The sequence below is a fragment of the Zootoca vivipara genome, chromosome 14, assembly GCF_963506605.1.
Source record: "Zootoca vivipara chromosome 14, rZooViv1.1, whole genome shotgun sequence".
Lineage (NCBI taxonomy): Eukaryota > Metazoa > Chordata > Lepidosauria > Squamata > Lacertidae > Zootoca > Zootoca vivipara.
Window position 1 is genome coordinate 29,154,738 of NC_083289.1, and position 23,450 is coordinate 29,178,187.

General features: G+C 50.1%; 2 protein-coding genes across 4 annotated transcripts in view; both read right to left on the reverse strand.

Moving 5' to 3' along the window:
* The window catches only part of USP31 (ubiquitin specific peptidase 31), a 40,716-nt gene extending 29,189 nt beyond the window's left edge, over positions 1-11,527 (reverse strand). For 2 of the 3 annotated variants that reach the window (XM_060282943.1, XM_060282942.1), the window contains exon 1: positions 10,601-11,527. In XM_060282943.1, coding sequence (XP_060138926.1) covers positions 10,601-11,407 — 807 coding nt within the window. In that variant the 5' untranslated portion in view covers positions 11,408-11,527. The other variant, XM_060282944.1, reaches the window with a different exon arrangement.
* A 1,688-nt stretch (positions 11,528-13,215) lies between these two features.
* On the reverse strand, positions 13,216-20,883 carry LOC118079431 (uncharacterized). The gene is made up of 3 exons (XM_060282771.1): positions 18,356-20,883; positions 14,573-16,154; positions 13,216-13,305 (listed from the first exon to the last, which is right to left on the reverse strand). Exons 1-3 carry the CDS (start codon positions 20,680-20,682, stop codon positions 13,216-13,218), a joined length of 3,999 nt encoding a protein of 1,332 aa, XP_060138754.1. The 5' UTR covers positions 20,683-20,883.
* Positions 20,884-23,450: the final 2,567 nt, after the last annotated feature.

Sequence of the window (23,450 nt, forward strand, 5' to 3'; positions counted from 1 at the left end):
CTGTTTTGCCAACCACTCAACATTCAGTGAAATGCTAATCCACATACTCTTGTGCTTAGATGACAATGAGGAGAGGAGATCAAACCTGAAACCTTGGTGTTATCAGCACCACACCCCAACCAGCTGAGCTATCTTTCCATGGGAGTAACTAACTCAGGGCAATCAGCTTTGAACTCTGCTTCAATGCCCCAATGCCACATTCACAAGGAATTGATACAGGGAGACTCCTCCCTGCACCACCCCCACCCTGGAGCACGGACACAGTGCCCGGCATTACTTAAGTACACAGACAAAATGGAATTTGAAGATTTTGTCACTGTATTGATTGAGTTTATGGCTTCCCTGGCAAGAATCCATCCTGAATTTTAGTCTGGCTCAACACCCCAGGAGGCTTACAACTGCAAAACAAGAGAAACCACTATGATATAAATATAAAAGATTATTTAAAAGAAGCCATCTCCCATGTAAAGCACCACCACACCCTGGGTGAAAACTGCTCCCACCCTAGGGACCTCTGCTGAAGGACAGACAGATGGCTTTTGTAAGCATGAAATCAGGCATAATAGAATAGCCATGGGCTCACTCAAGCAGGTAGAATAGCAAACCATAATGTAGGTCAGCCGAGGAGATTTAAGGCGGTGGGTGCAGAGGGATTTTCAGAACCACCAGGCAACCTAGATACCCCCCTTCTTGTTATTTTGCTGGGAAATCCTCAGGCAGCTCTGAAAAATCCCACCCGGCCCTATTGTGGCACCCGCTGCTTAGCCACAGGGGCATGTAGCAGTTCCAGCTAGAAGGAGACGACAAAAGGCACTACAGAGCTTCCCCTCCTGATACACAGTAAGTGCTTGTCACCATCCCATATTTCTCAGTGAGGAAGATAGAGCAGAAAAAGCCACAAACAAGAGGGGGAAGGTAGCACTGCTCATGCAGAAAAATGCTGAGCAGTCAGAAGAGGCCGGCTGCAAGGAACCGATCTGGAAACACTCAAAGGAGAACAAGGAAATCACAATGGGGTGCATTCACACAGGCAGTTTAACCTTAAGAACCCAACAGAAAAACTGCCTCTGCCTACCCCAACAAGCAAGAAAGGCTGTCTAGTCAAGAGATGCAAATGTTGATGGAAACCACACTGGCTCCTTGGCAATTAATTGGAACTCAGAAATAAGCACAGGCCTCGCCAAGCAGTGTCTGCCAAAAAGTGGGAATGAGCAAAGGAGAGCAGGACTAGGCCCCATTCCTAAACATGTAACATGATCAAGCCCCCTTCAGACCCTTTCTGCTTTGTCAGCAAGGTTGCCGAATGAAGTTAGTTTGCATTCTGCGCAAAATTCCTGCTCCACACAATGTATCTCAGGAAGTTATGGGTTTGTGTTTTTATTTAGCTTTAAGCGGAAATAATAACCACTAGCGTTAACTAAAGCAATCCAAGAGATTTTATATAAATTGCATGGAAAGCAGGAAATAGTTAAAGACCCTAGACATCAATACCAAGTTTTTAGGGAGTGTAAGCAAACATGAATCTGGAATCCACCACTACCACAAGTAGTTTCATATTTATTGCACATCCCTGAAGTTGTACATTTGCCGTATCTATTAAAATTGCACCAATTCCTCTTTGTTTTTGCACTGCTTTAAAAACCATAAATACTGTGTACCGTGTGAAAGCATAAAAAGCACTTTAACTCTCAACATATCCAGCCCTAGAGCCCACGAAGGAAGGAACTGGAGAGGGAAACATCTACAGGCACAACTTAACTAAACCAGCCCTGTTTAAGTCAGAGCAGCAGTTGCCCCCCTGCATACTGCCTGGCGGAGCAGCAATGAGGTGTGGGTGGTCAGGAGTCAGCGTTTTCTGTGTCTCCACAGAGGAAATGCTTCAGCTTATGCCACCTCTTTTGCCAGCCTCATATTCACTCACTGGCAGGGCAGAGACAGGGTTTGAGGCAGCTTAGGATCCTGACTAAAATCCTGACCCTCCCCATGACAACCCTCGAATCCTGCCCATTTCCAAGCTAATCTGGCATAAAGTCCCAAATGCTTGTGCCTCCTCAAGGGGACTGTCAGGATCTCAAGCACCTACACCTCTGTCTACCACATTCACTCAGGCAAGGGAGCTGCTGTCACAAGCTGAGCCTTCTTCTCAGCTTTGATGTTACTGTATTTATTATTTATATCCCGCCTTTTCTCCCACTTTGGGATTCAAGGCCGCCTGCAAGGTTTAAAAACAATGTTACAAAATAGAAGCAATAAAAACAATCCAGTTAAAAACAGTAATTAAAAGACATAAGAACCCAAGAGTTGCAGAGGTGGGAAGCAACAGCCCTGGCAATTCTGTGGCAGTCCTTTTCCCTCTCCAACTCTGAGGCAGAGTGCAGGCAGGCTGCTGCGTTCTCAGAATACCCGAGAGCATGCCATGTAAAATCAGCAGCACACCACTGCCCCAGACGGGGAATCCTTGGCTGACGCTTGGCCAAGATACCCAAGCTCCTTGATCACATGATGGCAAAACAGGAAACCCCCCTGCCTCCCTGTTCTAGCCTGGGAAAGCAGGATGAGGTACACTGGAGGCAGCACGACAAAGGTGCCCAAACAGCAAAGGGAAGAACAGCAGGCAACAACAAGGAGAGCTTCAAACTGTTAAACCACTGCAGGATCCCACATGAAGCACAGGATAGCACTGTCAGTCTTGTATCATTCTGCTACAAGCCCCAAGACCAGCCCTACCATTAGGCAGAGTAGGCTGGTAGGTGCAGGCCTGCTGCTCTCAGGTGGGGTGCAGGCATGGCCAGTTCCCCTCGGGAAGCAGAATTTTGGGGGTCAACCCTGACATGCTACACACTTCCACTGCTTCCTGCCTAAAGATCGCAAGATAAACTTTGCATCCTACCATAGTATACTTGCAGGAGTTTACTGAAAACCCCTGAGCTGCAGGGTGGAACTGCAGTTTTCCACTATTAATCCAGGAACTCTTACCCTGTACATTGTTTACAGACCATTCAAGACAGGAAACTATTAGAGAAAGTTGCTTTCTATTTATTAAAAAAGGTACGGTACTTTAAAACGATAAATTACTTGCTTCGCCTGCAGTTCCCAATCTCAGCATTAACCAGTATGTTTACTGAAACATCTAAACAATAGTTTGCTAACCTGTTGGTAAGCAAATACAATCCCATCAGTCACAGAATTTGCCAACTGTTAACATGCCTGGACAAACCATGTATACAGTTAATCCTATGAAAACAATCAAAAGTGTACATAAAACAAAGTATGACCCAAATCTCAGAATCAGACTCGCCTCCTCTCTCAGCACGCGAGGAGACAAAAATTGATGACTGGGGTTTATTTATGATAATGAGCCCTTTAAGCTTCATATTTGCCTCTCCATTGGATGTGTGGTTTAAAATCCATAAGGACATCATCCTGCATTCTGTGACCCACATCCAGGAGGGATACTTCTTGTCAAGCACTTAAGCTGACACTTGCAGTGGCTGTTAGGGTCTTTGGTATCCGTTTGCTCCAATCCAGAGATCTGCAGATCCCCATGTGGCTAGACGCAGGGATCAAACATTTCTGAACTCTCTATTAAACAAGATCATGAAGGGCCTTTTTAGAAGGGGGTTCAACTTCAAAGGGTCTAAAAACAGGTGAGGTGGTTTACTTCTTTATTTGATTGCGTTTCACAGATAGAATGATAGAATTTGCACTGGTGGGGGGGGGGGGAAATCTGTATGTAGAACTTTTAAAACATAAGCCACCTGCAGCCTATGGAGGAAGACAATTCAAGAGGATACCAATGTGCTTATTACACAGAGCTACAGGAATCTCCCTCATTCTGGCGTACAAAGAGGCACGCATTTAGCTGCTACTGACAAATTCAGGGCAGGAATTGGAGTCTTCTCTGTATCCAACTGCAAAGACCAAGAAAATGTTTAGGTAGGCAGAATACAACTGACTGAAATAGCTGACACAGACAGAGAGGTTAAAGCAATCTTGTCTTGCAAAAAGGAGCCTTTTGGAACAGAGTTTGACAATGACAATACAGGAAACAAAATTCTTGTTCATTCAACAGTCCTACTCACTTATGAGAGGGAAGCCCATTTTACTCCTGACAACCTTGCAAAGCTACCTGGCTACAGAAAAACCAAGTGCACCCTCTTGGCTTGGCCAACTTCAACAAGGCCAGAGAAGCAGAACCAGAGTAACAATTCTACATCAAGGGTGGGGAACCTTTGGCCCTCCAGGTGTTGCTGAATGGCAACTGCCATCAGCTCCAACAAGCACGGACAACAGCATGGGATGATAGGAGCTGTAGTTCAGCAACATCTGGAGGGCCAAACATTCCACACACCTGATCTCCATTTAGATGGGAAAAGGAAGTAACAGTGATAACTATTACTGTAAGCATTTTCCAGGACCATGAACTTTAGTTTTGCATTGTTCATTCAAAGACTCCATTCATTACAAAATGATAACATTCAATTAAATAATGAGCCGTATTCCCAAGTCTGCTTTCTACATAGTGTTCTAGTTAGCACATCACATTAAACCATATTTAAAACAAGCTATGGATTAGTGTGAACAAGTGGTTGCTGGTGCATGGTTATTCAACCGCAGGCACTTTGCTCCTTCCCTGCTCCTGCCACACTGAGAAGGAAACCAGCTCAACAAGAGAGCCTTAATAGCACCTGAAAGACTAACAAATTTAATATGGCAGAGGCTTTCTAGTCCATGACATAATAAATTAGATAGACTTTACATTACTACAAGACTCTCATTTTGCTCCAGCATACGACATACAGAAGCTACCCTCCGAACAGAATAAACTATCCAGCTTTCCATACTGGAAATGGAAAGAGAAGCCATTCGTTAGCAGCATTCTCCTTAATAGTTCAAAAGGGGCTTCCACTCCTTTGCAAGGAGGACTGCACATCCTCTCCTTCTCTCAAGGGGAACAGCACAAAATGAAAAGGACATGCAGGAGACATACAGGTCTATGGTAACACGGCACAGTACTAAAACCATGCTTCTAGCTGTTTCCTGATGTATTTGCAGTTGTGCAACATGTGAAGAAATATGTTGGTACGTGTAAAGCCCCCCCCCCCAGGCTCACCATGTAATCACTGCCGCCATCTCCTCCTCCTCCTCCTCCTCCTCCTCCTCCTCCTCCTCCTCCTCCTGGTGGGGAACAGTAGCAGGAGTGGGGCAGCAGAATGAGTGAAGAGGCCGGCAGGCAAGGAAGTGTGGAAAGAATGTGCCTCCCAACCACAGCTACAGCCGCTGTCTCTTGGGAAGGAAAGCACCCCACAACCAACTGCTCAAGGTGGAAGTGGCAAAATTCCACCACTACAGGCAACCAGCTTCCTCAAAAAGAGAAGAAAGCAGTGGTCGAGCATCCAGCCACTGACTGGAGCACATAACAGGCCTCAATGTGCCAATATTCTGTAACCACAATGACCTTAAAAAGTTTTAAAATAAGTTCACAGTGCCATGAACCTCTTCTCATCCATCTTCTCCTCGTGCACTTGGTTCAAGTGAAGTAACTATTTCTGTGATGTAGCAAGCAAACCAGTGGGGACCCTGCATAAGACCTACCACCATTAATAGAGTAAATGCCCAGTTGAGTTTCTGACCTTGTGAACTATTTAATAGTTTAAAAGCTCCACTAAATATTCAAAGTTGCTACAATAAACATAAAGCAGACACCACAGCATAGCTGTCAACCCCCAGATTTGAAGATAAGGAATCCTATGGGGCTGTCAACTCCCAGATATGAAAGTAAGGGTGCTGAATAAGGGAATTTCCCGCAAAAAAAAGAGGGAAAGTTGACAGCACTGCCACAGATCTATGGTAACAAAACTGCTCCAAATGAAATACTCCCTTTGCCGTCCCCCTCCAAAAACTGGAAACCCAGAATTACAGAAAATCACAAAAGATTCACTTCAGTGCCAAGACAGCTAGCACCAGCCCACAGGCTGAGGCTGGCTTTCCTGATGGGCCTTAATCAAGCCTTAATAAGTGCATGAACAATTGTGCTGCACAATGACCAACAAGGGTATCTATCACCTCTCAGTTCTTTCTTTACAAGCAGATTTGATGAAGTTTCTTAAGTGTCACAAGCTGAGTCTACATTACATTTACATTTGATTTTACATTAGGGTATTCTTAAAACGGAAATGCTTATCAAGGAAAAATCTTATCACTTTTTTTGAAATTATTTTTATCCACCCTGGCTAGTAGCATGACTGCCATCTCTCAGCTCTTTGGAGAAAAACCAGACAGATTATTTCCCTCAAAATAAAGATCAATTTCCTCCTTTTTCCTCTCTATTTATTCATTCATTCATTCACTCATCCATCCTTTATGGTTAAAAACTGCCTTTCAGTTCAGTTTCCAAGAATAAATTGCTCCCCATCTGCAGCAGGAAGATCCTAAGAAAGTAAAGCATCACATGAATGAGAAGCCTCTGAACAGCTGTTTCCAGAGTAGCAGCCATGCTGGTCTGCTGCAGCCAACATCCCAAACTCTTGTGGCTCCTTAAAGACCAAGCAGAAAGCCCACTTCACCAGCTTAGGCTACAATAAACCTGTTGGGCCTTTAAGTTGTCACCAGGCTCTAAGCAGCAACTATCTCTTCCCCAGGCAACCTAACAACAGTCACCATTCCTGCTCAAAACACCAAGTCAAATTTGGTGCCATTCTAAAGCTTCAGGAAGGAAAAGTTTGGATAGAAATCTGTGGATTTTGTTTAAATCTGTCCGGGATGGTTATTCCCATGCCCACCAGTTTGGAAGAAAAAACAAGGTAATGGTTCCTTCATACTCAGGAGGATAACTGCAATGTATTAGCTTTATAAGAATAAAGCAGGCATCCCCAAACTGCGGCCTTCCAGATGTTTTGGCCTACAACTCCCATGATCCTTAGCTAACAGGACCAGTGGTCAGGGATGATGGGAATTGTAGTCCAAAACATCTGAAGGGCCCAAGTTTGGGGATGCCTGGAATAAAGCAACAGGGTGCAATGAGCTTCCAGGACCTCCAAAAACCTGAGGGCAGCTGAGCCACAGAATGTCAAGGGTGTCAGCTAAAAGGAAAAGGGTCAAAGAGGGAAGGGACTGGAGGAACTGGCCAGCTTGAGCCCTTAACCAAGTTTATTTAACAGCTTGTCCCAGAGCATCCTGGAAAGAAACTTAAATAATCCTAGTGGCCATTAGCTGATACCTGCAGCCATTCTGTAGGCAGAGTGAGCCACTTACAATCTCCAAGCTGCAACGGCTGCACCCATGAACTGCCTGACAAACACATTATGTCCCATCCCTGGTAGGCAGTTAGGGCACACACTATGTGGAGGAAATATTCAATGTCCAAACCTATTCAAATAAATCTTCAAGCAAAAAGGTACCCTTGCATGTGTACCGAAAAGTAGAGAGTAATTAATCCCTTAATAGAATGATCACAATTTTGTGACATTTTGGCTGGTATTAATAAAGGCATTGCCCACAATGAACCAACATGGTTTCCTCCTCTTTTATTAATTTCACAGTTGTTCTCCTCCCCCATATGGGATCTGTGCAAATATGTCGATTACTAGTCCCTAGAAAGTGTAAAAACTCTGCTTCCGTGAGTTTTGATGCTGGCAGCAACAAATAAACACACTTTCTAAGGAAAAATCTGAAATACAACATGATCAAAGCTGTTTTTGAAACAATTAGAACAAATGTTAGAATAATAATTTAAGTAAGTCTATTCCACTGGTAATCAAAATTGCTGAAACAAGACTGAATCAATTCACTCCAAGAAATGGCAAATATCCACACAAACAGTTATGCCCTTTTCAAAATCTCAGCAATCCACTGAGAACATTAGCTGGCCTTTTTGAGCTTGAACCAGTATAGTGGCACTAGATCCACTGTTTATGGCAATCTGACCTCAGAGTTTGCTAGGGACAAACCCGGCCTCCCTCTTTTCTTGCACACAACAGTAGACTCTTGGCTCTTGTAAACAGCGGGTGGCCTCCTGAAACCTGGCACCCCACTTGTTTTCCAACATCATGAGATTAAAAGAGAAGCAGCTCTGCTGGAAAGTGTTCCATATTCTCCTGATCCAGTCATTAAAAACAAGCAATGAACAATCTCCTCATTGTCCCAAGCACCGAATCATAAACAAACAGTACCCTGAAAGCAAGGTCCATTCTAAGCAGCCCTTGTTGAGCAGCCAGGAAGCCTCATCCATGACCAGAGGGTACAAAGTGGAAGAGCAGCCCCCCACCCTGAAAAAAAAGATCAAGAGAAAATACATGACTGATCTGTTGACCAAGCCCAGCCATTTTCCAACCCAGAACTTTGCTAACTAAGGCTGAACTCCTTAACGAAGAGTAAACCACACTGAATTAAATAGGGTTTACTTCTGAGTAGGCATGCTTAGGATTGCACTGCTTGTCATCTACCAAAGGAGTAAGTAGGAAACAAGACTAGATCAATTGTTCCTATACAATTACTTGCCTCCAATTTCAGTTAACAAAGCAGCCACAACCTTTGCCAAAAAACAAAAAACTCTGTTGACAACAGAACTGTGTGAAGTTGCAGTTTTTCCATCACCCAATATTAAAAGAAGGCAGAGTAGGCATCACAGTCATAGGCAGGGTCTTAGTATGATCAGAGTCAACTGTGAAGCGTCATTGCTCAGGTGTTATTCATAAGCCAGGAGTACTGACTAGCATGTATGTCTCTTTCTCTCGGATACACACACACACTGCACTTATCTTTCCACACAAGTTTTTGGGGATCTTGGGCATAAACTAACTCACTAGTCACATCTCTCTACACAGCAAGACCAAAGCCTGCAGAGGATGCTGTGCCATTGGGGAAAGGTTGTAGCTAGGTGGCAGAGCATCTGGTTAGCATGCAGAAGGTCCTCTTCAGTTCAATCCCCAGCATCTCCAGGTACGACTGGGGACGTCTCCTGCCTTAGACCCAGAAGAGCCACTGCCAATCAGTGTAGACAATACTGAGTGAGATTAACCAATAACCTAATTCAGCGTTGGGCTGCTTCCAACGTTCCTATGCAGAGAGGGAATCAGGGCTACTATCTATAAACTACCAGAAACACGTGTGTTTAACTAAGAATCATAAAAGGTAAAGGTAAAGGGGCCCCTGACCATCAGGTCCAGTCGTGTCCGACTCTGGGGTTGCGGCGCTCATCTCGCTCTATAGGCCGAGGGAGCCAGCGTTTGTCCGCAGACAGCTTCCGGGTCATGTGGCCAGCATGACAAAGCTGCTTCTGGCGAACCAGAGCAGCGCACGGAAACGCCGTTTACCTTCCCGCCGGAGCGGTCCCTATTTATCTACTTGCACTTTGATGTGCTTTCGAACTGCTAGGTTGGAAGGAGCTGGGACCGAGCAACGGGAGCTCACCCCATTGCAGGGATTCGAACCGCCGACCTTCTGATCAGGAAGCCCTAGACCAGGCATCCCCAAACTGCGGCCCTCCAGATGTTTTGGCCTACAACTCCCATGATCCCTAGCTAACAGGACCAGTGGTCAGGGATGATGGGAATTGTAGTCCAAAACATCTGGAGGGCCGAAGTTTGGGGGTGCCTGCCCTAGACTCTGTGGTTTAACCCACAGCGCCATAGAATCATACCAGTGCTAAATACCTTAACATTCTGCCATGAAGAAGATGGAGCAAACTCATTCTTTGTTGCTCCATAAAGCAGGACTAGAACTGATGGGTAGAAACTGCAAAGAAGCAAATTTTGACTGAGCATTAAAAGAAATCCATTAAAAGAAAGTCCAACTCCTATGATCCTAGGAAGTAGCCCCTCATCTATTTGGTCTGATAGAATTCTCTGTGCAACTCCAAACTTTATACCCTCCTATGGAAGGTATAACAAGTAACATACTGTATTTAAATGATGTAAACGGAACTACTGTATTTCTCTCATCTCACTCAATAGGAATTGCAGATAACACCTGAAGGAGATTCTAAGCAGGTATTTTCTGCTATTCTTCATTCACTGCCAGTCAATATGAGTCAAGACTCCGCAGAGCTCACCCCTGGAACACAAGGGAAACTACAGTTATCACAAATGGCACTCTGCATCTGCTCAGAGGTTTCCTTTCAGCCAGCCTATAGGTAGAAAGAAAGAAAATCATCTATGCCAATACTGATTGATAGAAGCATCTTAAGTTGCATAAGGGGACGACTTGAACTAGGAATTAAACAAAGGTATCACTTTTCCACTGCCAGTTCTCAGCACCTGTACCTGTGAAGTTGGAATACACCACCTCTGGAAGCCATAGATGCCAGTGACAGAGCTTCCTAAGAACAACCAATGCACCTCCCTGCCCCAAAGAGCTTACAGTCTAAATGTGAGGTCTAACCCAAGGGAATGACACCTTTGCCAAGAGTACCCAGGTCACAGCGTGGCATGCCTTCAAAGCAAGCAGGGCATCTGCTGATTATTTTTAGGTGCTGCAGGTCTCGATGCACCGGCGCTGCTGCTGCTCTTGGTGCCTCTAAACAGGGGACCCTGGCCAGATTAGATGCTTCCCCTGCGGAGTGGCTGCTAAGAGACGGCAGAGGAGCGGGAGAGCCCCTCACCTTGAACTCCCGGCTGTGCTGCGGCGTATACTCAAGCGTCCAGAGGGCCCGCACTAGGTGCGACAGCTGCTCCGTCACCTCGCCCTTGCAGTTGTCCGGGGCGGGCTCCGACTGGCGGGCGGGAGCCACAGCAGGCACGTCCCTCTCGCCGCCGCCCTCCTCTCCCTCCTCCTCCTCTCCGCCGGCGCCTCTGCCTCCGTCCCCGGCTTCTGCGGCGTTGGCGGCGCGGTACTGCTCGAGGGCGAGGTACTCGGCGAAGAGCTCGGTGTTGCTGAGGCACTGCAGGATGGCGTTCATGAAGCACGTGTTGCCGTGGTTGCGCAGCCCCGCCACGCCGGGCACGGCCGGCAGCAGCAGCGATCCCGCCGAGGAGCCCGGCGGCGGCGGCGGCGGCGGCGGCGAGATCAGCTCCTGGGTCGCGGGAGGCTGCGGAGGAGGCGGCGGCGGGGGAGGCGGCGGCGGCTCGGGCTCCGGGCTGGGCTGGAAGCAGCGGCCCAGGCTGCTGCTGCCGGGAGGGTGTCCGTGGCGGGCGGCTGTGGCGGTGGCGGGCCCGTGCTCGGTGCTCAGGTGGGAAAGCGTCGAGAGCGTCTTCAGCACGCGGCTCATGAATCCGCCCAGCGACCTCGAGGAGGAGGAGCCCGAGCCCCCAGTGCCGGACCCACCGCCGCCGCCCACCCGGCCCCGGAAGAGCAGCCGCTTGCTGAAGGAGCGCTTCTCCTTGACCGCCGCCGCCGCCACCACCGGCGAAGCGGCGGCGGGCAGCACCGGGGCCGCCACCGCCGCAGCGCCACTCGCCCGGGCCGACATGGCGCCCGCTCCCCTCGGGCCTACCACCGCCTCATCCCCGCCACCGCGCCTGGGAGCTTCACCGGCGGCACAGCCGTGCAGGAGCCGGAGCTGCTGCTCCTCCTCTTGCTGCTGCTCAGGCTGAGGCAGTGGCGGGCGGGGCGGAGCCCGCGCGGCGAGACGGGCACGCAGGAAGCCGGCGCCGCCATGCTGGTTGCGGGCAACCGCGGGAACAGCCGGTCTACCCGTTTCGCGGCCGCCGCCATCTTTGGTCCTGGCAAAGGCCTCTTTTTTTTTTTTCTCCTCCGTCTCCCTCAGTGAATGAGAGAGGCAAATAGCGTAAAAGGGCGGCGGCTTCTTCTTCGGCCACTCTTGCCAGCCGGGCAGCTTTCAGCGCGGCCCAGTTCCCCTCGGCGCTCGCTCTCGGCTTCCTCTTCCTCGGCTCCTCGGGACTTCCCGCCAAAACCTTCGTCGCCTCAGGGAGCTCACGGGGAAGCCAGGAGTTGGCTTTTCTCCACAGAGACGGAATTATCGTAACCGTAAATAAATAAAGTAGCTAACATGCAAACATTCTCTCTCTCGCTCGCTCTCTCTCTGTCTCTCTCTCTCTCTCTCTCTCACACACACACACACACGGAAAAAATTAAAATAAGGCACAAAACCAAAAGGGCCATCAAGTCATGCCCTGCCAACCTCCTGGTCTGTCCACACCAAGCAAAATGGCGCAACCCAGCAATCTGCTTAGCCCCTCTGAGACCCATGCACCCAGTTGCCACCATGTGCCACACTAGATTGCTATACCCGCCCTTGCCCAAGAAGCTTCCCCTGAGCAAGGCCGGTGTGACCACTGCTTTTGTTGGAGGGCAAAAGCAGGTGTGCCACAGGGCCTGTCCTGCACACACACACACACACACACACACACCCAAACTAGCCAGGAGCCTTCAGGTGTGCTGCTATCCTGTTGCCAGTGTTGAGTTCAAGTCCGTTCTCAATCCAGTTACCTTCTGAACTTGGGAGGGAGGTGCCATCTTGCCCTTTGCCTCAGGCAACAAAATGTCTTGCACCAGCCTCTACCAGCAAACACAGCAATCCCCCCCCCCCGCACACGCACACACATTTGCAGCATCGCTGACTCCAGCAACATCAGTGCTCCTAGTTCTCCCCTACGGAGCAACACTTCCTTTACTGCAGAGCTGTCCAAACTCTGTGTCACGACACGTTAGTGTGTCGGCTGCAGTGTGTAGGTGTGTTGTGCGCTCCTCCCAGGGCTGGAAAGGTGTTCATTTAACCTTTGGTTTGCTAGTAAAACTGAATGACTGTGTCACAAAATGATACACGTCTAAAAAGTGTGTCACCAACATGAAAAGTTTGGAAAGCTCTGCTTTCCTGCTTGAAGGAGGAATGTGTTCCTGATGTGTTCCTGTGATGCGCTGCTGTTTTGGCGATAACCTTTGGCATCTTCAGCAGAGGCTGCTGCAAGGGTATTGTTAGGGCAAAATCTGGGTGCAAAGCAGCCGGACACCCAGCACATCAGGCGAGGGCCTGCGGTGATTGCGGACAGCAAAGGAAGGAGGCCAGCCAGAGGTAGAAGCAAAAACACCAAGGTTTATTGCTGCGCAGCAGGTTCAATGCAGAGAATGAACCCCGAACAAAAGGTTACAACAACTTTTAAAGGTTCTCAACATTTCCCATAGAACACTGCAGAAAGTGTCATACATACATCATTGATACATCATGGACACGTCACGAAAGGGGAAGGTACAGAACACATTTCCATATGGGTAAACAAGTTTTATGGCCAAGGGGTTGACAGACGACCCCTTGATGGGTTACTCGATGGCCCAGGCATTGAAATCTCCAGGAAGATGAGTATTGGTGGATGTTCCAGATATGCACAGACAGGAGGTAACAAAGGAACCCTAGAGGGGAGGATATTCAGGGATTATACCTGATGGGTTTGTGTACAAGGTGGAGGGGACATTTTCCTGTGTACGTGACTCCGCGCTTTGGGGATTATGTCGGAGCCTGGGGTCTTGGAAAGGCCTTGGTGTCTGTATCAAAACATCGTTGGTTCCGAAGGAATCCATGTTTGCAGTGATTTTATATGATTTAATAAAGATTCTTGAGTTCCCCTATCTGGACTTGCTGTCTCGTTCATTGCCTGGGTAGCTTGGATACATTGTAGCAAGTTCTAATTGGATTACCAGCTTCCGAAGGTTCGAAGAACTGTCAGTGATTGTTCTCCTGTCATCGCCTTGTCAGAGGCTTACTCAAGCGTGCAGAGCTAGCTGAGCTAGGCTCTGCAGAGAGATTGCAATCATCTGATTGGCCAAGACGCAGCGGACAGGAGAAGGGGGTTTCATTCATAATTTTCGCTACACTCATAACTTGGTTTCATTCATGGGTTTGTGACAGTGTTACTATCATATAGAAAGGGTTATACAGGGGAGAGGGAGAAGCGGGAATGGAGAGAAGCCTTTATTTTGACAGGGCTCATTCCCATGGGTTGTGGGTTTACTTGTGGTGTGCCTGTGGGGATGTGGCCTAGCCTGGCGGGGTCATCTTGGGGTCCACTTTGGGGACCAAACTAATCCTCGTTTGGTTGCCCCCCCCCCCGTAAAATTCCCTAACAGTCGCCCACTCGGAGATAGATTCGTGACGAGTTCTAAAAGAACCACGAATCTTTTCTCCGCACCCCCCTTGCATCCCCTCTGGCTATATTTCAGTGATTTGGTATTCACCTTCCCCAAGATGTCGCATTTGGACATATTCAGGGAAAAGACTGGTATTTGGTGAATAGGCTCTCAGTGGGAACAGTTGAGGGGGATTTTTCTCGGGAAGGCAGTGGAGTAGGGCACAACAAGGATTAGCACAATGTAAGGCACAGCAACACATAGACACACACAAAACACTAATAACTAATATTGAAATAATCACCTTAAGTATAGACCTTACCCATCCTAAGTTGGGGAGCCAGCCCCATAGGTCAAAGTCTGAGAGTCCCTCATGTTGAATCGCTTCAAGTTGTCCTGCCAGTTTGTGGATGTTGTTTAGGTGTCCGGTTATGTTTAGGGTTTGGTCTGTCACGAACGTGCAGCATTCAGAGCCAATCAGAGCACAGGTCCCACCCTCACTGGACAACAAGAAGTCCGTTGCAATTCTGTTCTGAATCGAGAGTTGGCGTACCTGTGACAGTTCTGTGGTGAGGGAGTCCGTGATTTGTTCTGCTTCCTGCATGAATTTCAGAAGTACATCAGTAAGTTTAAGGATGTCCACATGGTTGGAGCCCGCTCCATATGCAGGGAATAATGCCCTGCCCCATGTTTCACCGTTGGCTGCCACATCGGAGAGATCTGAGAGGGATTTCTGCCCTCTCCTGTTCCTTTGCCTTCCAGCTGGTAAGTTGTAAGTGACTCGGATTCCAGGCACGATGTATCCGATGAAACAGGAACCAGACATGTGGGGGCTCACCCAGCTGTATGCGCGATGCCCACATACCCAGAATAACCCTGAGAGGTAGGATTCCATCCTTCCGGAAGCGAAGGGCCGCAGGAGCAAGGGGTTCGGGTTGTATGTAGAGTTTTTAGAAGGGCGGCCAATCACCGCGACCCATGCCATTGAAAGATTGGGGTAAATGTGGGAACCTAGATGTGAGGAGATTGTCACCTGTCCAGAAGCATGGAGCTCGAGGTTGGTGGTGCAGGTGCTGGTACCTATGTGGGCCCCGCCACCGGCGAAAAGTCGGCAGAGGGGGCCCTTAGTTGGACCCGTGAGGTACAGGTACTGATGAGTCAGGTTCATAGCGGTAAGATTCCAGGATGTCATGTCCCCGGAGCGGAATTGTTCTAGGGTGACAGGCACTGGTACCAGGGGTAGCCCTTGCCGCATGTGGCTTGGAGCATGGGCGCAAATCCAACAGTCTTGTGGAGGGGCCTCCTTAGCTACCTGGCTAAGGAGTTGGAGGTAAGAGTTCTTGCCCCAGGAGGAGAGCAGATCAGGCTCCTCAAGAGTGGAGTATTCACCGAGCTGTCTAGGAGCCGTTCCGATAGGATGGAGGGGGTCAGAGGTGCTTAGGAGGGTCGTATTCTTGGCGATTCCCCCACATCGCTGCGGTCCATCGTGGTCCCACACTGGGGAATTGTTTGAAGATCCTACAGGGTGGTACCAGCCTTCAAGGTATTCCCCTCCTTTCCAACCCTGTGTGTAGCCCAAGTTCCATAGACAACAGAAACGCCTTAAACAAACTCCCTGTAGCTGTGGTTTCTCCGGCTTCGGGGTCAAGAGGAGGCATTGGAACCCAAATATCAACCTTTCTGATGGATGGTGGTTGTCTGTGTAAACGGGTTGGGCACCTCCCTTTTCCATCTCGGTCCAATTAGGGTAGCGGAGGATGTCCCTTTGCCCGTAGAGGAAGTATGATCCATTGGTACAGTGAAGTCGGTAGTACTGCTGTTCCATGGTGAGATTTGCAGATCCAATGCGCTGGTAGTTCCGGTCCCGTATGAAAAGTTCCCAGTATTGGGTCCCACTGAGCCTTGGGACCAAGGAGTGACGAAGGAGGGTTCGGGATTCCGGGAGGCAAAAGTTGAAGTCGCCCACTCGGTCCGGGTTCTGGTTGCCTCCAAGGTCTGCAGTATGGTAGTCAAGAAAGCGATAGTCCGTCTGCAGACCGGAGCACTGGTCTGATAAAGGCATGGTAGGTGGGGCAAAGAGGAGGAGGATGAATAAGTGAAGGGTAGGTTCCATGTCCAGTTCACGAGTGTTTGGCCTGCGTAGGGGTTGTTTAACAGAAGGAAAAATAAGTGGTTGTTGGGTGCCAGAGACGGGAGTTGTCAGACTAGTCAGAGGAGAACAAGCTGTCAAACCGTGGCGGAGAAGAACGAGCGGCTGAGAGCTGTCAAACAGGAGCTGTCAAAACGTGGCGGAGAAGAACGAGCGGCTGAGAGCTGTCAAACAGGAGCTGTCAAAAACGTGGCGGAGAAGAACGAGCGGTTGAGAGCTGTCAAACAGGAGCTGTCAAAACGTGGCGGAGAAGAACGAGCGGCTGAGAGCTGTCAAACAGGAGCTGTCAAAAACGTGGCGGAGAAGAACGAGCGGTTGACAGCTGTCAAACAGGAGCTGTCAAAACGTGGCGGAGAAGAACGAGCGGTTGACAGCTGTCAAACAGGAGCTGTGCGTCGGCAGGAAGCAGGAACGAAGAGAAGCGAAGCGATGGCTGGAAGCAGGAACGAAGAGAAGTGAAGCGATGGCAGGAAGCAGGAACGAAGCGAAGCGAAGCGATGGCAGGAAGCAGGAACGAAGCGAAGCGAAGCGATGGCAGGAAGCAGGAACGAAGCGAAGCGAAGCGATGGTAGGAAGCAGGAACGAAGCGAAGCGAAGTGATGGCAGGAAGCAGGAACGAAGCGAAGCGAAGCGATGGCAGGAAGCAGGAACGAAGCGAAGCGAAGCGATGGCAGGAAGCAGGAACGAAGCGAAGCGAAGCGATGGCAGGAAGCAGGAACGAAGCGAAGCGAAGCGATGGCAGGAAGCAGGAACGAAGCGAAGCGAAGCGATGGCAGGAAGCAGGAACGAAGCGAAGCGAAGCGATGGCAGGAAGCAGGAACGAAGCGAAGCGAAGCGATGGCAGGAAGCAGGAACGAAGCGAAGCGAAGCGATGGCAGGAAACAGGAACGAAGCGAAGCGAAGCGATGGCAGGAAACAGGAACGATGGCGTCGTCGAGGGGGTATCACTGGCGTTTCAGGCGCAGCTTGATTGCGGTGGGGTCTGGGACAATTTCCGAAGTCCAATTGTCCCACAAAGGCGTAGCGGCAAGGTCTTCCTCAGGTCCGGTCTGTAGAGCCCGATCTTGGCCCCGATCGTCAGGTCCGGTCTGTAGAGCCCGATCTTGGCCCCGATCGTCAGGTCCGGTCTGTAGAGCCCGATCTTGGCCCCGATCCGGGTCCGGAGTTGGGAGCAAGGGAGGCGGGTCAGGCTCGTTGTCCTCTAGGTCAGCAGCTGGGAGGGTTGGAGGTTTGTCAAAGGTACAGTCCTCCCCCTCCCCGTCCCCAGAGTCTGACGGTGGCTCGGCTTTCTTGCACCTGGTGTGGTGCACCCAGGAGCTCTTCTCCCCTATTTTTAAAGCGGTAGGTGAGGTGAGGAGAATTTGAAAGGGTCCCTCCCAGGAGGGTTGAAGTGTCTGCTTGTGGTAAACTTTCACTAAGATCCAATCCCCTGGATGGAAGGAATGGGCCGGAACATCTATAGGCAGATTCTGACCCTCTACAGCAGCGTAGGCATGGAGTCGCCGTAATTGCTTCTGGAGTTGGACGACATATGCCGTGAGTTCCGCTTCCCCGGTATCCAACTCAGCAAGCGGGAATTGTGTGGTATAGACTGGTGGCGGTCTCCCGAATAGGAGCTCGTATGGGGATAGTTTTAGAGCTCTTGTGGGAGCACATCTAATGTTATGTAGAACTAGAGGTAGTGCGTTCACCCATTTCAGCCCCGTTTCACTGCAGAGTTTTCCAAGTTGCAACTTGACTTCTTGGTTTATACGCTCTACTTGGCCAGAAGACTGAGGGTGGTAAGGGGTGTGTAGTTCCCACTTAATTCCGAGTGCCTGGGCAACATGTTGGGCCACCTCTGCAGTGAAATGGGTTCCTTGATCGCTGTCCAATTTACGGGGGATCCCATATCTAGGTATAATTTCGTGGATGAGAGTTCTAGCGACTACAGAGGCCGTCGCCCGTCGGGTAGGAAATCCCTCTACCCAATGGGAGAACTTGTCTACAATGATTAATGCGTGCTTGAATCCCTGGCATGGTGGTAGATCGATGAAGTCTAATTGCAGGGTCTCAAAGGGGACGAAAGCCCACGGTCTAGCTCCTGGGGGCCGTTTAGGTTCCCGTTTCGGGTTAAAGTTTTGGCAAGTGATACAATTCTTGGTAGCTGCTGCGGCCGCGGCTGCAGTCCCCGGCGCATAGCAGTACCTTTGTATGAAGTCCGTTATCTTTCCCTTTCCCCAGTGGGTCTGTTGGTGAAGTGTCCTTGCGAACTTAGGCGTCCAAGCCTTGGGTAGAACTATTCTACCATCCGGCAAAGTCCAAATCCCGTCGATTTCGGACGCACCGATAGAGATCCACTTTGCCAGTTCTTCATCAGTTATGGCCTGATAGATATCTTTCAGGTTTAAATCAGCTGGGAGTTGGATGCACTGAAAGTCCATTTCCTCTGAGGGAGGTTGGAGTGCAGCCATTTGGGCCGCTCTATCCGCCCGGCTATTCCCTTTGGAGATGGGATCCCTCCCTCTCGTGTGCGCTTTGCAGTGAACAACAGCTATTGCCTCGGGTAGGTGGATAGCATTCAGGAGCCTCTCTACCAGGGCAGCGTGCGATATTTGGGAACCCGCCGCTGTCAAGAAGCCCCTTTGGAGCCAGATTTGCCCCGTGGTGTGCACCAATCCGAAGCAATACTTGCTGTCTGTGTAGATGGTGGCCCGTTTGCCTTCACTAATTTCACAGGCCCTGATGAGGGCTACAAGTTCAGCCGCTTGGGCACTATACTGCGGACTTATTGGGTTGGCTTCTATTATTTCAAAATCCGTGACCACTGCATACCCCGACTTCCTTTCCCCGTCTACAATTTTGGAGCTGCCATCGGTATACAGAATTAAGTCCGGATTTGGCAGGGGAAGATGATCTAAATCTTCTCGGGGTTTCTCTGCCTGACGGACTATCTGGGCGCAATCATGGTGTGGGGTGCCATCATCTGGTAGAGGTAAGAGGGTGGCAGGATTGAGGGAGGTAACTCGTTTGATAGTTACATTCGAAGGGGTCAGAAGTAAGGCCTCATAGCGGTTTAGTCGCGAGTTTGAGAAGTGGTGCGAACCCTTCATTGTTAGGAGAATGGACACCGCGTGCGGAACATGTATGGTGATTTCATGTCCTAATACAGTTTCCTGAGCTTTCTCAAGGAGTGCGGCTGTTGCAGCTATAGCACGGAGACAGTTGACAGTTCCCTTAGCTGTGTTATCCAGCTGAAGACTGTAGTAGGCTACTGGTCTTTCCCTATCACGAAAGGGTTGTGTGAGGACCCCTGATGCAACTCCCATTTGTTCGTGGACATAGAGATTGAAAGGGATACGGTAGTCTGGGAGTCCCAAAGCGGGAGCTGAGCGGAGTTCCCGTTTTATTCGTTCAAAGGAGGCATAGGCTTCCTCATTCCATTGGAGTTTATCGGGGTGGTCCTGTCGGGTCATGGCTGTCAGGGGCTTGGTGAGTTCAGCATAACCCGCTATCCATGATCGGCAAAATCCAGCCATCCCTAGGAACCCCCTGAGCTGTCTTTTCGTTTGAGGTAATGGGATTTTTGTGACTGCCTCAATCCTGTCAGTAGCTAGGCTTCTAGTGCCAACCCCCAGGATGTGGCCTAGGTATTTCACCTCTTGTTTGCAGAATTGCAATTTCTTAGGTGACACCTTGTGTCCCTTATGTGCCAATTCCATGAGCAGGTACTTGGTGTCCAATCTGCATGCTTCCTCACTAGTAGAACACAATAAAATATCATCTACGTATAAGAGATAGGTGGATCCCCCAGGAAGGTTCACATCCTGCAGATCTTGGTGGAGGACCGCAGAGAAGATTGCGGGTGATTCAACATATCCCTGGGGTAGCCGAGTCCAGGTTAGTTGACCCGGTCCCCATGTAAACGCAAATAAGAACTGACTTTCTGGGGCCACCGGGATGCTAAAAAAAGCTGAGCACAAATCCGCTGCACTATACCAGGTCGTGTCGGGCGGGATGGCGTTTAGGAGCGAGTTCGGGTTGCCTACGACGGGGTGGCGAGGGATCACGAACTGGTTCACCAAGCGGAGGTCCTGAACAAAGCGATAACGGACAGGTGCGCCTTCCCCTCCCGGTTTTTTGATTGGGAGTACCGGGGTGTTACAAGGGGAGGCGGTGTGCACCAGTATTCCTTGGTCTAGAAAGTCCTGTATCATTGGCGTGAGGCCGTCTATAGCCTCTTTAGGGAGCGGGTATTGCTTTGTGCAGGGGAAAGGTACGTCAGTGCGGTAGGTAATTCTGACAGGTGTAGCTGACTTTAGGAGTCCGACCGAGGTAGATTCGGTGCCCCAGAGCCAAGGGGGCATTTCTAGCTCGAGTTCAAGGGGTAAGTCCGGGAATTGGTGGCCCATTTTCGCCTCCTCCACGATGCCTTGGAAGGCTAGGAGGGACTCTTCAGGGAGGTGTAGATAAATCCCTTCCTTATTACACTGAATGGTAGCTCTCAACTTGCAGAGAAGGTCCCTGCCTAACATGTTCACCGGGCTGTTAGTCAAAAGGAAGGTATGTTCTGCCAGCAGGGGTCCCAACCTTACTTTAGCTGGCTCAGAAAGGGGACAGGTTCGGGGTATCCCATCTAATCCAAACACTTTGCGAGTTTCCCTTCCCGGTTTGAGGTGACTGTCCGACAAGGTAGAAAAGGTGGCTCCCGTGTCCAGCAGGCAATCATAGGATTGTCCGTCTATGTTAAGGGTACAGACTGGTTCCTCAGGTGATAAGGCGAGGACCGGGCAAAGTGCGGAGGCTTGAGTGGGATACCCGGCTGATTGTCAATAATTCTGCCCTCCGGGTAGCAAGGATTGGGTTGAAGGAGCTGGATTAGGCTGGTACGAGCTTCCATACTGTGGAGCCTGTGTCTGATACCCTGAGAGGGGCCGGGGGTTGGTGGCCTGAACGTTTTGTCGGTTCCCAGAATTAGGGGGGTACCGCTGTCCTGAGGCCATAGGTCCGGGTGCCGGTTGGTGTGGGAAGGTGCTGGTAGGGGGGTTTCCGTAGGGAACTTGTGACGGGTAGTAACCCGAGCCAGAGAGGTACGGACAGAACTTTTTGATGTGGCTTTCTTCCCCGCAATTGTAGCACCCCCCTGTGTTGGGTCCCCACGGCCTGGGAATTACTGGTGGTGCGCCTCCTCTACCTCTTCCCCGGGCCATGCCTCTTCCCCGGAACCCCCTAGGTTCCATGTTGAGGGCCAATACCTTCTCCTCCTCAGCTGACCCTTCTCGCTTGGTTTTCTCATCTCGTGAGTTGAAGATGGTCTTTGCAATGGACAGAATTTCGCCAATGGGCTTTCCATCATATCCTATCTGGAGGTTCAGGGCCTTCCTTATGTCTGGGGTGGCCTGGTCCTTGAAGAATCCTTTAACTATAATTTCATGCTCCGGACTTTCTGGGTTTATTCCACCCCATGTTTTTATCGCAGTTGTTAGTCTACTGAAATAGTCGGAGGGGTGTTCGTTTTGTCCTTGCTGGACCGCTTGGACCTTGGTCCAATTGACTACCCGTTTCCCGGCCGCCCGGATCCCTTCTAGGATTGCCCTGGTGAAAACCTCTAGACACCAGGTATGATCTGGATTGTTATAATTCCATGAGGGGTCATTTCGCAGCACGGTGGCTGTGAGAGGTGCGACGCCTCCGGGTCGGTTAGGTTGAAAGTCAGGGAGATTCAAGGCTTCACCTGCCTTGGCTAAGATGTCTGCCTTCTCAGCCTCGTTAAAGAGGGAGTTCAGGAGTACCTGAACATCTGCCCAGGTAGGGTTATATGAAGAGAAGATGGCGCTGACTTGCCGGTGGCATTTATCGGGGTCATCTCTCAGGGAAGGCATCAAATTAGACCAGGTAACAAGATCAGTGGTGGCGAATGGTCGGTGAGCGTACACCATCCTAGGTGGACCGTCAGGGGCGGAAGGAGGGATGGGTAGCCCTCGTAGGGGCATCTGTGCGTCCCCTTGGCTGCTAGGACCGGCCCCATCATTTACTGACGTTAGCTTGGACTTTGCCTTTAACTCTTTCTTAGTCTTTTCCCTTTGCGCCAAGGTCGAAGCCCTGGCTGTTCTTCCTTGCCCTTCGCTGCCACTCATTCCATCATCAATTTCACCCTCACTGCTAGTATCTTCTGAGGTGGCCGTTGGGTAGTAAAAGGGCAAAAGGGACTGATCGAAGGAGTCGCTGTCATCTGCTGGGTCCTCATAAGGAGGGGGTGGCGGCAGATTCCTTTGGGACCTAGGTCGGCGGGCTTTGGATTTCAAGACCGCTAGGTGTCTCGGATTTCCTCGTCCTGAGCAATCCGGGACCGTTCTCTCGGCGGCTTCAAAGAGACTTAAATATTGCAGCTGCCGGGGCTTTTCTTCCCTTAAGTGCTTCTTTAAAATCTTAATTCGATCCACGTTAAAGGATCCCTCCGGTGGCCAACGGAGTTCAGGTCTTGTAGTCGTAGTTAACTTTGGCCAGGAAGCCTGACAGAGGTCTTCCAATTTTCGCTTTGAAAGGGTTGCATGTCCTGGAAGTTGACTCCAGCGGGCTAGCACGAATTCAAGGGGAGAGTCGGGGTCCCGCTGGGATAGAGAAGGCGTCCTCGAAGCCTTCTTCCCAGAGGGAGTCCGCTCTGGCTTCGAAGCACAAGTGCCCATTTTAAAGGGTTTTCTGGTGAAAGAAAGGAGGACGGATAAAGGGTAAGGGCTGGGTCACTCTAACGTCTAGATTTTTAACAGGAAACAATCTATCCTATCAAGTTATACTTTTCCCAAAACTCCTGCGGGTTTTCCTTCCCACTCTGCCGTGTCCCCCTAGGCTTCCGCTAGGCTCTTCCCTCCTGGCAACCTCCTACCTATCTCTACAATCTGAAGAAAGAAGAGAGTCCTACTGAACGCCCGCGAGATGCGGTGCCAGATCGGGTGCTCTCCGGATAGAGTTTGCGATCCGGAATACCCCCCTTGCTTTCAGAAGCGAGTTCACGCACGACCCGCGTGTTACGTGACTCGACTGGTGCGGCTGGGGTAGAGACAGTGCAGGAAGGCTCCAACCAGGTGGTTGGAGGGTGGAAAAAGAGCTCTGGCCCCTTGCTTTCGCTGGAGATCGTGCCCCAACGGTGCGGCTGGTCAGAGTCCCCCACTCTCACCTGGTCCCTTGCTTTCACTGGAGATCGCGCTCCAGCGGGGCGGCTGACCAGCTGAGGGGGGGTTCGAGGAAACAGGGATAGAGCTCAGGACTCCCGTTCGAGTCGAGCGCGGCACTCGGTCCGAAGAGA